The sequence below is a fragment of the Schistocerca americana genome, chromosome 1 (assembly GCF_021461395.2).
Source record: "Schistocerca americana isolate TAMUIC-IGC-003095 chromosome 1, iqSchAmer2.1, whole genome shotgun sequence".
Lineage (NCBI taxonomy): Eukaryota > Metazoa > Arthropoda > Insecta > Orthoptera > Acrididae > Schistocerca > Schistocerca americana.
The window spans coordinates 180,441,497-180,458,214 of record NC_060119.1 but is presented as its reverse complement, the minus strand read 5'-3'; the positions used below and the strand labels follow the sequence as shown (position 1 = coordinate 180,458,214).

Below are 16,718 nucleotides of genomic sequence, written 5' to 3'. Positions count from 1 at the left end.
CATAGTCGCACAGTTTTCCCTGTGCTCTGTCAAAACATACGTTTTTTACGTTTTCAAATGTTTCCGTGTGTAGACCGTCAAATGCTGCACATGTCCAAGCAAATCTGAACATGCCCTGGAATTTTGGAGAGCGAAGTTGATTATGTGTCAGTGCCTGAACTTTGATAATTGTCTGAAAATAAAAAATTAAACTTTTCACTCGAGAGATGACTTGAACGAAGGACCTTTCGTTCCGCAGCTGCTCACGCTAACCACGGGACCACGGCGCTCGTATACTTATATGTTCCTTGATGTTACGTACCTAGCGAATGAACTACTCAGTTTGTATGTTTTGGTTATTTTTTTCATAGTTCCACACAACTTCTTCCTGTTTTCTCGATTGATCTGTGTACAGTTTTTCAAGGCCTATCCCTGTGCCAACTTATAACTAAATTTGAGGGGGGTGCGATGGGGAGGTTCCCTCGTAAGTAACGTTTCATGAAACTTTAAGATATTCAAATGTATTAACAGCCGTCAACGCTTTTGTTAATGACGCTTTAGCTGTGTAGTTTTTATTTCAAAAATCGTGTACAGCCGCAGCCTCTGCAGCGTTGTGCTCTGATTGTCGTGCTGTTATGCGCAGTATGAAAATGGTTAAGGCTGCTTCCTGTCCCGTAGTGAAACACGCGCCCAGAACACGGTTAAAAAGTGCCGAGAAATAGGCTGTTCTTAATGTTTCCCCTTAAATTTACGGAGATAATCGGCTTCGACGTTTTCCCAGAGTTGTATACAATGCAGTTAAAATCAGAATTACGTTGCTCGTGTAGCGCAGTTGGTTGTGTACATGCCATTATTGGTGCGTTGGTTCACGTCCTCACAGTATCAATTTTTTTCTCGTTCAGTTTGAGATACCTGCATCTCATAATTATAAAACTCATCATTTTTATGAATAATGCACGTCTTCTTGTTTCTAATTATATATTGGACGCGAAATTCCTGTTTCCTTTTCAAATACAAATTCTTAATTATCATTGTTTAATGAAAGACTGTTAATAAAAGTTGCTTAAATTAATTTTTAAGGCGAAAATGAAAAATCAGATCCTATTTATTTGGACTATGTCCATCGTTCTATACCACAGAAGTAAATAAGTATCGTAGAAACATGAAAAACAATCATTTTCACAGCATCGAGCACGTCATACAAATGCTGCATTTTTACATTTGCTACTGATCCACTGCAATTGACGGTTTTCGTATAGTCGTCTAAGGAGCGCATTGTGGTAGATTTGCAGTGCATTATTTCATTCTGCTTAAAAATTAAATGACATTTGAAACTATTGCTCCTCAGCTCATCTCTTTTTAGGAGAGAACTGCAGCTGGTCACGTCACTGCACACTAGCTGTACCAGCTGACCGGCCAGTGCTGTCCAGGCTAAATGCGCCGGTATAGCTGTTTCCTGTGTTATCGATAAGTCGGTGTGCGCGTAACGCACAGCACAAAACATACGCTTATTATTGTACTTGACAACACTCGAGACAGCTTGGCTGCAGTCCCACGTGAAACGGAAATCCAATGAGGTTCCAGCAAACGTGGAAGAATACACAGTGCAATGTTTACATTACGTTTATGATGAACGGATCATAGAAGCGCTTCATCATATGACTAGGGTAAGAAGTTGTAAGGGTGACCAACAGATGGTGTTGGTGTTAGCTCAACGGTCTTTTTCATTCTAAACGTGCTCGACAGTCGGCGGTGAACTGTTGTTATATTGTGGGCATGTTTCTGCTATGGAAAAACAAAAGGATGCTAATAATGTCTCAAAAATTTGCTTATCTGTGAAAGTTCGACGGCATAATGCACGAGTTAAAGGGACGAACACACTACAAGTTCTGCGAAAACATATGTTAAAAAATAGGTAGGTATTTGATTTGCGCATTGTATGTTTCTATCCTTGTCGGAACTAGGTTTGACCTGTTTTTCATTATATTGAAACTAAAGTAAGTAACCTTCCTATTTCAGTTGAGTTGAAAATGTAGCCTATCATCCAAGTCCTTGTCGAATGACTTAAGAACAAATTTATTTCACGACTTCTGTAAGCAAAATGAAACTACGCAAGGCACATTTGTAATGGGTTTAATGGAAATACTACCAGTCTCCAGGCAACGCAGTGATAAATATGTCGAACTGGAGAACCGGCGTCGGCAGTCAAGTGTGCTGTATAGGGTCCATGATGGAAAAGGTGGTCATCCCCGAGTCTGTCGTAAAATATTCATGGGCGTATTTTGTGTGCCGCGCGAGGTAGCCGCGCGCTGTTAGGCGTCTTGTCACGCTCCGGGCGGCTCCCCCCATCGGAGGTTCGAGTCCTCCCTCGGGCATGGGTGTGTGTGTTGTCCATAGCGTAAGTTAGTTTAAGTCAGATTAAGTAGTGCGTAAGCTTAGGGACAGATGACTTCTGCAGTTTGGTCCCATAAGACCTTACCACAAATTTCCATATATAAGTATTTTGTGTTTCAAAGAGGATTGCGAAATTAATCAGTAAACTGAAGATTGCTGAAGTGTCATCCATGTTGACAGAGGTGATGCATACAACAGCAAATATACTGAGGACAACACTCTACCGATAAAGCAACATATACTGACAATTTCGAAAGAGGAGACTCAATATAGTGGAAGGAAATCTTCTAAAGAATACCTCAGCTATGATCTTAATATTAGCTGCTTGTACAAAGCATTTAAATTCAAATGTCCAGAGTTAATGAAATGTAGTATAGAAGGCAGCATCTTAAATTCTTCCAAATCTCTCATTTGTAAGACATGTGGCTCGTTGCACCTTGGGGGGAAAGAACACTCACCAGAGAATAGAAAAGCTCAGAAAGCATTAGCTTTGCGCCGTAAGAAGGCAGAAAGTGCAATGATAAACATGAAGAATGATGCGGCGTCTTCAACTATGCCTAGAAGTAGCACTCGTACATTAGCAACAAATAGTGTTTGTTCCAGCTCTTACACACTCGGATATGTTCTACGTACTCCAGCTTTTGCGTCACAACTTCTATGTTCGTGCTCATGACAACAGTGAAGCAATAATGCGTTTGTGTCACGAGGGTGAAGGACCTGTAGGAGCTAACAACACAGCGCCATGTCTGTTGCACGTCCTGAATTGCACCACAAATACTGCCAATGTGTGACAGAATGAAACTTGTGACTTGGAGTGTCAAAACAAAAACCGTATGTATATGTTGTGGTATAACAGACGACAAGTGATCTGTTGCATGCGCCATCTATCGCCCCTGGCCTAGCACAAATTCTAATTAAACGATAAAATTGAGTTGCGGGTTAGGATTTGTTAGTTATGTGCATAAATATTGCGGAAGTATTTGGTTTTTATATGTGCAGATAATTCAAACACCGAGCCAGCAACCGTCGCGGACTTTCATTGACGCGGCAAGTAGCGGGCCACCATGGAGCAAACACAGTGAGGCTGAAGACGTCGCTCCATGGAGGTCCAGAGTCGCACCGGCGGGATACTCCGAGACGGTTGTTGGACTTCGGAGGGAAAAAAAACGAAGAACGTATAATGAAGAACTTTGTGTACAACAGCGAAAGTAGGAAGAAGCAATTTAACGGCCAGTAACGCAGTAGGCGGTACCTCAACAGTCGACTGTACATAGGTATCAGAAATAAATCGCTGTAACTATTGTAAAAAAGGAGTTCTGAATAAGAGTTATTATGAGAAGCAGTCAGACAGCGCCAGTTACTGGTGAATGATCGCCATAGGCGACATTTTCTTCATCAGTTGCGCCGTCCCCTCTTTCACTCGACGAATTTAGTCAACATTAAGACAGAGCCGAACTACGCAAATAATAAAACTCATCAGGGGGGCGGGGACAAAGCGCAAGAAGGTAGTTACGTGCTATGTACCTCAGGATTTACAAAAAGTAATTATTTCAGCGCGCCCTTCTTTACCATTCAAGACCCTCAAAATGGAAGAAAAAGACATTATTGACTTCCAGACTGCTGCTGATAAAGTCATCGACGCAACAGAGGTACACATTAATTCTGCTGCACAAATTATAATCACCTCACCTGGAATAGCCCACATCAAAAGGATATTCAGTGACACTGAACAGTGGGAAAGTATAAACATCCTAGAGAAAGGCAAAACTGTTGACGGTTTCATTCATACACAACTTTCAGCATTGCCACATTCCACGATTGTTAACAAAAAATAATAATTTGCTTTCTGTGGTACCCTTCATACACATCATCGACAGTTTTCTACTGATTTGTGTAGTACTGCAACTGAAGATGTGAGGTATGGTGTCAAAAAGTCTTCTGGAAATATGAAAATGTAGAATCAGTTTGACACCTGCTGTCGATAGTGCTCAATGCTTCTTAAGAAAAAAGCGCTAGTTGCGTTTAACAAGAACGATATTTTCTGAATTCATGTTGGCTATTTGTCAATAAATCGTTTTTTTTTCAGGTAATTCATAATGTTCGAATCCTACTACAAATCGTTATTGATATGGATCTGCGCTTCAGGGAATTACTCATATTGCCTTTCTTGTGACCTGTGCAAGTTTCCAGTCTTTAGGTACAGATCTTTCGACGAGCGAGCGGTTGTATAATATTGCTAAGTCTGGAACTTTTGTATCAGCATTCTCTGAAAGAAACCTGACTAGTGTACAATCTGGACTGGAGGCCTTGCTTTTATTAAGTGATTTAAGCCGCTTCGCTGCACTCAGGACTCATTTTGACAGTCGTTGTTGACTCGAATTCTGGGATATTTACTTCGTCTTCTTTGGTGAAGGAATTTCGGAAAACAGTGTTTGGTAACTCCGCTTTGGTGGCTCTGCCATCAGTAGCATTACCATTGCTGTCGACCAGTGAAGATATTGATTCCATCTGGCAGTTGGTGTGTTTACCTACAACCTGATTCGCTTTGGGTTTTCTGCCAGATTTCGAGACACCGTTTCGTTTTGTAAGCTATTAAAAGCACTTCGCACGTAAGCTATTAAAAGCACTTCGCACTGAAAAACGCGGTAAACTTCGAGTATCTATAAAACTTAACCAATCTTTGAGATTTTGAGTTCTTTTAAAACTAAGCGCACTTTTTTCGTTGCTTCTGCAGCAATGTTCTGACCTATTTTGTGTACCACAGGGAAGCAGGACCATTGTAACCAGTGGTCTCTTGAGTATCGGCTTCCTGCCCGTGTGTGGCGGCAGGGGACTCCCTGGTAATGGCTAGATAGATCTCGTCCCCCCACGAAGCCCACAAGCCGAGGCATGTACGTTACAGCATATGTCACTGCAGGTCTTACAAGAGCCAGCAGCTGTCTCCGGGGAGAAGCGAGTAACTATTTCAGACGAGTTTAATAATTACTGACTACGCACTTAGATGCACGCAAGATCTCGATAGCACACGACAGCGTTAAGGCCTTTAGGAGGTACCTTTTCAGTTACATATTGATTTCCCGTGGGCCCTGCACGGAACCGAGCGTTTGCGAAGTGTGGCTGGCAAGACTACTAGTGTGACGTCACAAGTTCGTTGCGGGGCCCGTATCTCGTGGGCACCAATAACTCCACAAGCGACGTTAGGGCCGAGACTGGCGGGATCCGCCCGGATCACGCAGCGGCAGCGACTGGCGTACCCTGCTGGCTGATGGCGGAGGAGACGAGCAGGAAGGCGGCGCTCCACGAGTTGTCAGAAGGTAGGTGCGCGGCGGCCCAGCAGCTGAGCCGCGCCGCCACCAGCACCAGCGAGAAGAGCAGCCCGCTGCTCAGCCACAGCGGCGCCGTGAACGGCCGGAAGATGGTGCCGTAGACGGCGCGCGACGGCGGGTGCCGGAACACCATCTTCAGCCTGCGCACGCCACGAACACCACTCAGCGCGAAAGGCACTGGCTTATTCGAGCTCGCTTTCTGTCTCTTTCTGTGGGTCCCACTCCCAATAAAATATCATTCTTGTTGTCCTTAAGAGAATTTAAGTAGCATTATATACGACGTGTGATCAAAACGTAACGGATTTTTTTTTTTCATTTCATGAGCTTTATATAAGGGGCGTTCAAAAAGAAACGAGCCAGAGACATAATTACAGAAACCAGTAGCAGTATCTTAAAAGTATTGACCGTCGCTGTTGAGACACTTGTCCCACTGTGACACAAGGTGGTGAATGGCTGTCTCATAAAATTCCCGGGGCTGCGATGGTAACCAGTTCCGCACGTACAGCTGGACGTCGTCGTCCACACGAGTGCAGGAAAGGTTATGCTGACGTTCTTCTTTGACCAAGATGGCCCTTTCTGATTCACTTCCAGCAGCACAGGACAACAGCGAACGCTCGGCGTTACTCGCAAACCTTGACCACACTTCGCCACGAGATCAAATCATAACGACCAGTCAATCTCATCCGTGGGGTCATTCTGCTCCACGATGATGCAAAGCCTCATACGGCCAACATAGTGGCGGCACTCCTGCAGATATTCAAATGGGAGGTTCTCGGCCATCCTCCACACAGACCGGACCTCTCTCCCTATGATTGCGCCATGTTTGGTCCCCTTAAAAAGGCTCTGTGGGGCAAACGATTCGCCTCGGCCGACGACGTTCAGCTGTACGTGCGGAACTGGTTAACATCGCAGCGCCGGGAATTTTATGAGACAGCCAATCACCACCTTGTGTCACAGTGGGACAAGTGTCTCAACAGCGACGGTCAATAGTTCTAACATACAGGTACTGGTTTCTGTAATTATGCCTCCGGCGAGTTTCTTTTTGAATGCCCCTTATAGATCTGACTTTAAAAATTATTTTATCTTACAAGTACACATGTTCCTGATCTGTGTTTGGATTTTCAGCTGTTTTGAATATTTAGTTTATCGTTGACAGTCGAAAAGGTTATACATCTACATTTACATCTACATCTACATGATTACTCTGCAATTCACATTTAAGTGCTTGGCAGGAGGTTCATCGAACCACAATCATACTATCTCTCTACCATTCCACTTCAGAACATCGCGCGGGAAAAACGAACACCTAAACCTTTCTGTTCGAGCTCTGATTTATTTTATTTTCATAATCATTCCTACCTATGTAGGTTGGACTCAACAAAATATTTTCGCATTCGGAAGAGAAAGTTGCTGACTGAAATTTCGTAAATAGAACTCGCCGCGACGAAAAACGTCTTTGCTTTAATGACTTCCATCTCAACTCGCGTATCATATCTGCCACACTCTCTCCCCTATTACGTGATAATACAAAACGAGCTGCCCTTTTTTGCACCCTTTCAATGACCTCCGTCAATCCCACCTGGTAAGGATCCCACACCGCGCAGTAATATTCTAACAGAGGACGAACGAGAGTAGTGTAAGCTGTCTCTTTAGTAGACTTGTTGCATCTTCTAAGTGTCCTGCCAGTGAAACGCAACCTTTGGCTCGCCTTCCCCACAATGTTATCTATGTGGTCTTTCCAAATGAAGTTGTTCGTAATTTTAACACCCAGGTACTTAATTGAATTGAGAGCCTTGAGAATTGTACTATTTATCGAGTAATCGAATTCCAACGGATTTCTTTTGGAACTCATGTGGATCACCTCACACTTCTCGTTATATAGCGTCAACTGCCACCTGCCACACCATACAGCAATCTTTTCTAAATCGCTTTGCAACTGATACTGGTCTTCGGATGACCTTACTAGACGGTAAATTACAGCATCAACTGCGAACAACCTAAGAGAACTGCTCAGATTGTCACCCAGGTCATTTATGTAGATCAGGAACAGCAGAGGTCCCAGGACACTTCCCTGGGGAACACCTGATATCACTTCAGTTTTACTCGATGATTTGCCGTCTATTACTACGAACTGCGACCTTCCTGACAGGAAATCACGAATCCAGTCGCACAACTGAGACGATACCCCATAGGCCCGCAGCTTGATTAGAAGTCGCTTGTGAGGAACGGTGTCAAAAGCTTTCCGGAAATCTAGAAATACGGAATCAACTTGAGATCCCCTGTCGATGCGAATAAAGAGCTAGCTGCGTTTCACAAGAACGATGTTTTCTGAAACCATGCTGATTACGTATCAATAGATCGTTCCCTTCGAGGTGATTCATAATGTTTGAATACAGTATATGCTCCAAAACCCTACTGCAAACGGACGTCAATGATATAGGTCTGTAGTTCGATGGATTACTCCTACTACCCTTCTTAAACACTGGTGCGACCTGCGCAATTTTCCAATCTGTAGGTACAGATCTATCGGTGAGCGAGCGGTTGTATATGATTGCTAAGTAGGGAGCTATTGTATCAGCGTAATCTGAAAGGATCCTAATCGGTATACAATCTGGACCTGAAGACTTGCCCGTATCAAGCGATTTGAGTTGCTTCGCAACCCCTAAGGTATCTACTTCTAAGAAACTCATGCCAGCAGCTGTTCGTGTTTAAAATTCTGGAATATTCCATTCGTCTTCCCTGGTGAAGGAATTTCGGAAAACTGCGTTCAATAACCCCGCTTTAGCGGCACAGTCGTCGGTAACAGTACCATCGGCACTGCGCAGCGAAGGTATTGACTGCGTCTTGCCGCTTGTGTACTTTATATACGACCAGAATTTCTTCGGATTTTCTACCAAATTTCGAGACAATGCTTCGTTGTGGAACCTATTAAAGGCATCTCGCATTGAAGTCCGTGCCAAATTTCGCGCGTCTGTAAATTTTAGCCAATCTTCGGGATTTCGCGTTCTTCTGAACTTCGCATGCTTTTTCCGTTGCCTCTGCAACAGCGTTCGGACCTGTTTTGTGTACCATTGTGGATCAGTTACATCTCTTACCAATTTATGAGGTATGAATCTCTCAATTGCTGTTGCTACTATATCTTTGAATTTGAGCCACATCTCGTCTACATTTGCATAGTCAGTTCGGAAGGAATGGAGATTATCTCTTAGGAAGGCTTCTAGTGACACTTTATCCGCTTTTTAAATAAAATTATTTTGATAAAACTATTTTGCGTTTGTTCCTGGTGGATTTGGAAGAAACAGTTTGAGCCTAGCTACAACGACCTTGTGATCACTAATCCCTGTATCAGTCATGATGCTCTCTATTAGCTCTGGATTGTTTGTGGCTAAGAGGTCAAGTGTGTTTTCCCAACCATTTACAATTCGCGTGGGTTCGTGGACTAACTGCTCGAAATAATTTTCGGAGAAAGCATTTAGGACAATCTCGGAAGATGTTTTCTGCCTACCACCAGTTTTGAACAAGTATTTTTGCCAACATATCGAGGGAAGGTTGAAGTCCCCACCAACTATAACCGTATGATTGGGATATTTATTTGTTACGAGACTCAAATTTTCTCTGAACTGTTCAGCAACTATATCATCGGAGTCTGGGGGTCGGTAGAAGGAGCCAATTATTAACTTAGTTCGGATGTTAAGTATAGCCTCCGCCCATACCAATTCGCACAGGGTATCTCCTTCGACTTCACTACAGGATAAACCACTACTGACAGACACAACACTCTACCACCAATTCTGCCTAATCTATCTTTCCTGAACACCGTCTGAGACTTCGTGAAAATTTCTGCAGAACTTATTTCAGGCTATAGCCAGCTTTCTGTACCTATAACGATTTCAGCTTCTGTGCGTTCTATTAGCGCTTGAAGCTCAGGGACTTTCCCAGCACAACTACTACAATTTACAACTACACTTCCGACTGTTCCTTGATCCTGTATTTGCCACGCACCCTTTGAGATTGCGGCCCACCCCGTACTTTCCAGAGGCCTTCTAACCTAAAAAACCGCCCAGTCCACGCCACACAGCCTCCGCTACCCGTGTAGCCGCCTCCTGAGTGTTGTGAACTCCTGACCTATTCAGCTGAACCCGAAACTCCACCACCCTATGGTGCAAGTCAAGGAATCTGCAGCTAACACGGTCGCAAAAGCGTCTGAGCCTCTGATTCAGACCCTCCACCCGGCTCTGCGCCAAAGGTCCGCAGTCGGTTCTGTCAACGATGCTGCAGATGGTGAGCTCTGCCTTCATCTCGTAAGCAAGACCGGCAGCCTTCACCAAATCAGATAGCCGCTGGAATCCAGAGAGAATTTCCTCAGATCCAAAGCGACACACGTCATTAGTGCCGACATGTGCCACCACCTGCAGCTGGCTGCACCCTGTGCTCTTCATGGCATCCGGAAGGACCCTTTCCACATCAGGAATGACTCCACCCAGAATGCACACGGAGTGCACACTGGATTTCTTCCCCTCCTTAGTCGCCATATCCCTAAGGGGCCTCATTATGCACCTAACATTGGAGCTCCCAACTACCAATAAGCCCACCCTCTGTGATTGCTCAGACCTTGAAGTCTGAGAATCATCCTCTGAAACAGGGCAGACAGCTGCATCTGGCTCAACCAGAGACAGTACCTGAAACCTGTTTGTCAGACGCACCAGGGAGGCTTACTGATCAGCCTCTGGGGACGTCTTTCGCTGCCTGCCATGCCTTGGAACGACCTTCCAATCAACCACCGGCGAGGGCTCAGCCCCGCTGTGGGCAGTAACCAGGGCAACCACAGCGGCAGACCGATCTGGGGACAGACGGGACGAGGTTGACATCCCCGTGATACCCAAGTCCAGCTCCCCACAGTGGTGCCCATTGGCAACAGCCTCAATCTGCGTGACCGAAGTCAGCGCCGCCTGCAGCTGTGAGCGAAGGGATGCCAACTCAGCCCTCATCCGAACACAGCAATCACACTCCCTGTCCATTGTAATCGATGTTGAACTACAGTTACTGAAACACGAGTCCGTGCCTAGATAACGCAAGGAAAACACTTAAAGAATGTATGAACTAACCTGTACAAATGCCTAACGACTGCGCTACAATCTGCCTCAATTTACGATTACAGTAACTAAATCTCGAAATTACTTCACCTATACGAAACTCACACGCAATTTAAGTAAGAATCTACGAAGTAAACACAGAAAAGAAGCTATATACGTATCTTTCTGCGCTGTCGATGTGCACCAACTGGGAGCTCAGGCCACACTGGTCCCTGAGAGCCTACTAGACAGACAAGAGCCACTGACGAACCAAAACAATGCGTGTTTTAGAGTGCTCGGAAAATATTTATTTTCGAAAAAGTTGTAGCACCACATTTGAAATGTTGACTGTACCTTTTGACGAATCTACTGTGAGCAAAACAATAGTTTACGAATGGTATAAACGTGTCAAAGAGGGTCGAGAAGACGTTGAAGATGACGACCAACCTGTACGCTCAAGCACATCAACCACTGACGACAATGTGAAAGATGTGAAGAAGTGAAGAAAAAGGTTCTGGAAAATCGCCAATCACGTCAGAGAGGTTGCTGATGATGTCAGCATACCCTTTATCCTTATGCCAAGCAGTTTATTGGCATGTTTTGGGCGTGAAACGTGTATCACTAAAGTTAGTTCCGAAATTGTTGAATTTACACCAAAAACGACGCACATAGACATCCCTCTGAAATTGCTGAATGAAGTCGAAATGATCCAGAACTTCTAAAAATGGTTGGTTATAACTAGAGACCGAATTATACGTATTTGCATGTTGCATATTCATTTGCATATTTGGCTCCATTTCACCGGTTATTGCATTTTAACTAAAAACTAGTCTTTATGCATATTTTAGCTCTATGTTGACAATGTTTTAAAATTTTAGACGGACGGTCTCTAGCTCGATCTAGTTTTGATGTCTCAAAGATTGACCCCGACCTAGAACTGCGTGCAATCGCTAACCGAGAGGCCACTGCCTAGCGAAAGCTTTACAGAAGAGGAACAGGAACAGGCAGACAGAGTCAATGTTCCTGCGCCCGTGTCCCCGGTTAATCCCCTTCGGTGTCATACCGCAGCGTCGGCAACAATTAATGTAAACCACAGAAACTTTTAGTCGCACGTCCATTGTTTCACTTTAGCTTTCTATTTACTTGTGCACAGTTGAACGTGTTTACGACGTGTAGTGTGTAACGTTTTGTGCACCGTGCCACCTGAGAAAAGAAACGTCGTTTCGTGGATAGCTGACCATCATGGAACATTTACATATGACGGAATTGTTTTATTTTGTTGAGTTTGCGAGAAAAACATTTGGCGCCAAAACATGTTTCAGATAGACCAACAGGAATGCAGAAGAAAGGACCACGACGACAACTTCTGACAACAGGAAGTTGCATTGCAGGGATTTCTCCAAAGGTAACCAACAAAGTCGGTTTAACATGAAACTATGTGAAGCATTCATTGCAGGCAATATTCCTCTTCACAAACTTACATACCCTAGCCACAAAGGCTTCTTGCGCAAATATTGCCTACATCAAAATATACCAGATGATTCAGCATTGCGTAAAAATTACATACCGACAATTTACGTAAATGTTTTGGAAGAAATACGCAATGAACTCAAGTACAACATTATCTCGATTTCAGTTGACGAAACTACAGATACTTGTGGCCATTACATTCGAAAACTTAATTGTTGGTGTTTTAAAAAAAGAGCCTTCTTCTTCCTATTTAGCGGCCTGCAAAGAAATTGATAAAGGAAATCACTCTACGATCGCCAAATTTGTGAATGAGGGTATCAGAAAAATATTTCCAGAATCTTCTGCAGATGAAAGGGTGTTTGTGTTTACATCAGATGCTGCTCCCTATATGATCAAAGCAGGAAAAGCCTTCCGAGTATTTCATCCCAATTTGATTCATGTGACGTGCTTTGCTCGTAGAGTACATCGCCTTGTTGTAAGAAGTACGTTCCACGTTTGTGAATGTAAATAAACTTATTTCATTCACAAAGAAAGTGTTTCCAAAGGCCCTTGTTCACATAAAGGCCTACAAAGAAACGCTACCAACTGTACCTTCACCTCCCGCACCAGTAGTAACTCATTGCGGTACGTTGGTCGAAGCTGTGTTGTTTTACAACGAACATTTCGAGGCGATTAGAGGGTTAGTAAACTACTTTGATAGTGCAGAGGCTTTGGCAGTTTACCAGTGCAAGAAAGCTTTTAATGATTCCGGTATTAAAAAAGACATTGCTGTGATTAGCACTTATTTTTCCCATATACCTGCAGGTATTAAAAAGCTTGAAACTGAAGATTTGGCGTTGAATGAATCTATTCATTTAATGAATAAAATTATTCTAGTGAACTTCCCATTGCCGGAGGTATTCCCAAGAAAACTTAAAGAAAAGTTTGAAGACATTTTAACAATAAACCTGGCTTTGAACCCATGTGCCAAATTGATAGTTTTATTAATGGGACAGGTGAACTTTTACCAGAAACAATAAGTGTCAACATAGCACCCTAATTCGAATACTGCCCAGTTACATCAGTTGATATACACTCCTGGAAATGGAAAAAAGAACACATTGACACCGGTGTGTCAGACCCACCATACTTGCTCCGGACACTGCGAGAGGGCTGTACAAGCAATGATCACACGCACGGCACAGCGGACACACCAGGAACCGCGGTGTTGGCCGTCGAATGGCGCTAGCTGCGCAGCATTTGTGCACCGCCGCCGTCAGTGTCAGCCAGTTTGCCGTGGCATACGGAGCTCCATCGCAGTCTTTAACACTGGTAGCATGCCGCGACAGCGTGGACGTGAACCATATGTGCAGTTGACGGACTTTGAGCGAGGGCGTATAGTGGGCATGCGGGAGGCCGGGTGGACGTACCGCCGAATTGCTCAACACGTGGGGCGTGATGTCTCCACAGTACATCGATGTTGTCGCCAGTGGTCGGCGGAAGGTGCACGTGCCCGTCGACCTGGGACCGGACCGCAGCGAGGCACGGATGCACGCCAAGACCGTAGGATCCTACGCAGTGCCGTAGGGGACCGCACCGCCACTTCCCAGCAAATTAGGGACACTGTTGCTCCTGGGGTATCGGCGAGGACCATTCGCAACCGTCTCCATGAAGCTGGGCTACGGTCCCGCACACCGTTAGGGCGTCTTCCGCTCACGCCCCAACATCGTGCAGCCCGCCTCCAGTGGTGTCGCGACAGGCGTGATTGGAGGGACGAATGGAGACGTGTCGTCTTCAGCGATGAGAGTCGCTTCTGCCTTGGTGCCAATGATGGTCGTATGCGTGTTTGGCGCCGTGCAGGTGAGCGCCACAATCAGGACTGCATACGATCGAGGCACACAGGGCCAACACCCGGCATCATGGTGTGGGGAGCGATCTCCTACACTGGCCGTACACCACTGGTGATCGTCGAGGGGACACTGAATAGTGCACGGTACATCCAAACCGTCATCGAACCCATCGTTCTACCATTCCTAGACCGGCAAGGGAACTTGCTGTTCCAACAGGACAATGCACGTCCGCATGTATCCCGTGCCACCCAACGTGCTCTAGATGGTGTAAGTCAACTACCCTGGCCAGCAAGATCTCCGGATCTGTCCCCCATTGAGCATGTTTGGGACTGGATGAAGCGTCGTCTCACGCGGTCTGCACGACCAGCACGAACGCTGGTCCAACTGAGGCGCCAGGTGGAAATGGCATGGCAAGCCGTTCCACAGGACTACATCCAGCATCTCTACGATCGTCTTCATGGGAGAATAGCAGCCTGCATTGCTGCGAAAGGTGGATATACACTGTACTAGTGCCGACATTGTGCATGCTCTGTTGCCTGTGTCTATGTGCCTGTGGTTCTGTCAGTGTGATCATGTGATGTATCTGACCCCAGGAATGTGTCAATAAAGTTTCCCCTTCCTGGGACAATGAATTCACGGTGTTCTTATTTCAATTTCCAGGAGTGTAGAACGGTCCCTTTCTGCTTATGAAAATGCTTTGAGTGATTGAAGACACATCTTACTACCGAACATTTGGAATAGTACTTGGGTGTTAATGTTTACTGTGGTGTCACCGCCAGACATCACACCTGCTAGGTGGTAGCCTTTAAATCGGCCGCGGTCCATTAGTATACGTCGGACCCGCGTGTCGCCACTGTCAGTGATTGAAGACCGAGCGCCGCCACACGGCAGGTCTAGAGAGACTTCCTAGCACTCGCCCCAGTTGTACAGCCGACTTTGCTAGCGATGCTACACTGACCAATACGCTCTTATTTGCCGAGACGATAGTTAGCATAGCCTTCAGCTACGTCATTGGCTACGACCTAGCAAGGCGCCATTACCAGTTTATATTGAGATTGTTTTATGTATCATCAAGAGCGATGTACACCAATTATGGATTAAAGTTAAGTATTCCAAGATCTTCGTACTTTATTTGCAATTCTCAAGACATTGTCATGTTCCAGACCTCACGCCAGTCTGCGTGAGCTTAAACGCGTGCCTTTCGGCTACCTCCGAGTGGCTTGGCTGTCATGCCAAGTCACTACATTTACAATAGTAGAAAAATGTAAAATAAATTGTAAATGAGGCTTTGGTCCAGCTGTATTAATTAAAAGTTATTGCTGTTCAAAAAATTCATCATTGTATGTTGTTTTTTAAAGAACATATCACGGGGCTTTTGAGCGTGCCCCTTTGCGTGCGATATATCTCGAAGTTGGTCCTGTTCCCATCGACTGTTCTGCTGCGACTCACTCGTATCGCTTCCGCTTGTTTCCGGCAACAACAGCAAAGAAAGAACAATTCTTGAAACACGGTATGCGTTCCCATTTTGCAAATCCTTAGAAAATAATCACAGAAAGACCCCTTCCTAACCATTAGCAGAAAGTATTCAGAAAATGATATCAGCGTTCTAAATGCAGCGATTTTTAGCGTGACCGGCGCTCTTCCTCGTAACTGATATGCACAGGTTCTACTTTGAGATACAATGCACGCAGTAACTACCATGTTTTTTTATTATCTGATCTTGTATATTTCGACAGTTTCCATGCATTTTTAAGCATTTTTAATGTATATTTTAAGGGTTTTTATGATGCATATAATCAGGTCTGTAGTTATAACAGGTGAACGTTATCGTAACACTGTACTCTTTCCCCAAGTGCGTCTTTTCAGAGCTGGATTCGTCCCTTGCTTCATTTTTATGGATGGCGGTGCACGATCGCATGGAATAGTTCAAGTGGAGGAGCTGCTGGAACTAGAAGAGATTCGGCGAATGGACTAGCCTGCCCGTTCCCCCGATTTAAATCCCATTTCTCCCCATTTAAATCCCATCGAGTACGTGTGGAAGGCGTTGCGGAGACGTATCGCAACTCACAAACGACCACCCAGCATGAAATGAACGCCCTACCACACGGCCCCTTCCGCCGGAGATTCGAGTCCTCCCTCGGGCATGGGTGTGTGTATGTGTTGTCCTTAGCATAAGTTAGTTCAAGTAGTGTGTAAGTCTAGGGACCGATGACTTCAGCAGTTTGGTCCCTTAGGAATTCACACACATTTGAATATTTTTGCCCTACCACAAGAACTCCTCGCCTCTCTTGTGGCCAGTACAGGAGCATATTTTAGAGCATGAATTGCTATCCTTGGTGATCATACCCCCATTAAGACCCATGCCCTGCCTTTTGTAGTATCGTGACGATGACCAACCGCGGTGACTTCACTGTAAATATTGTCCGTGAATAAAAGTGTCATTTCTGTTCGTCTCGTTGCGTATTTTTTTCAGTTAGCTTCTGTACCATACTGTAGCAGTTCTTTCTATGTATAGCCCAAGTTCCATTAAATTCTGTAACATGTGTTTGACTACGAGTCCGTAATAGACAGAACAAAAAACAAGAAGTTGGAATGTGACTCTACAGACTGGAGCACATGCCTTGAGACCAGGTCTTTCTTCGAATTAC

At 44.9% G+C, this 16,718-nt stretch overlaps 1 protein-coding gene across 1 annotated transcript in view; it reads right to left on the bottom strand.

Moving 5' to 3' along the window:
• Positions 1-16,718, bottom strand: part of LOC124614367 (ionotropic receptor 75a-like) — a 164,769-nt gene that overhangs the window by 56,535 nt on the left and 91,516 nt on the right. The window contains exon 6 of the mRNA XM_047142941.1: positions 5,628-5,839. Within this exon, the coding sequence (XP_046998897.1) occupies positions 5,628-5,839 (212 nt within the window). The remainder of the gene's footprint in view (positions 1-5,627; positions 5,840-16,718) is intronic.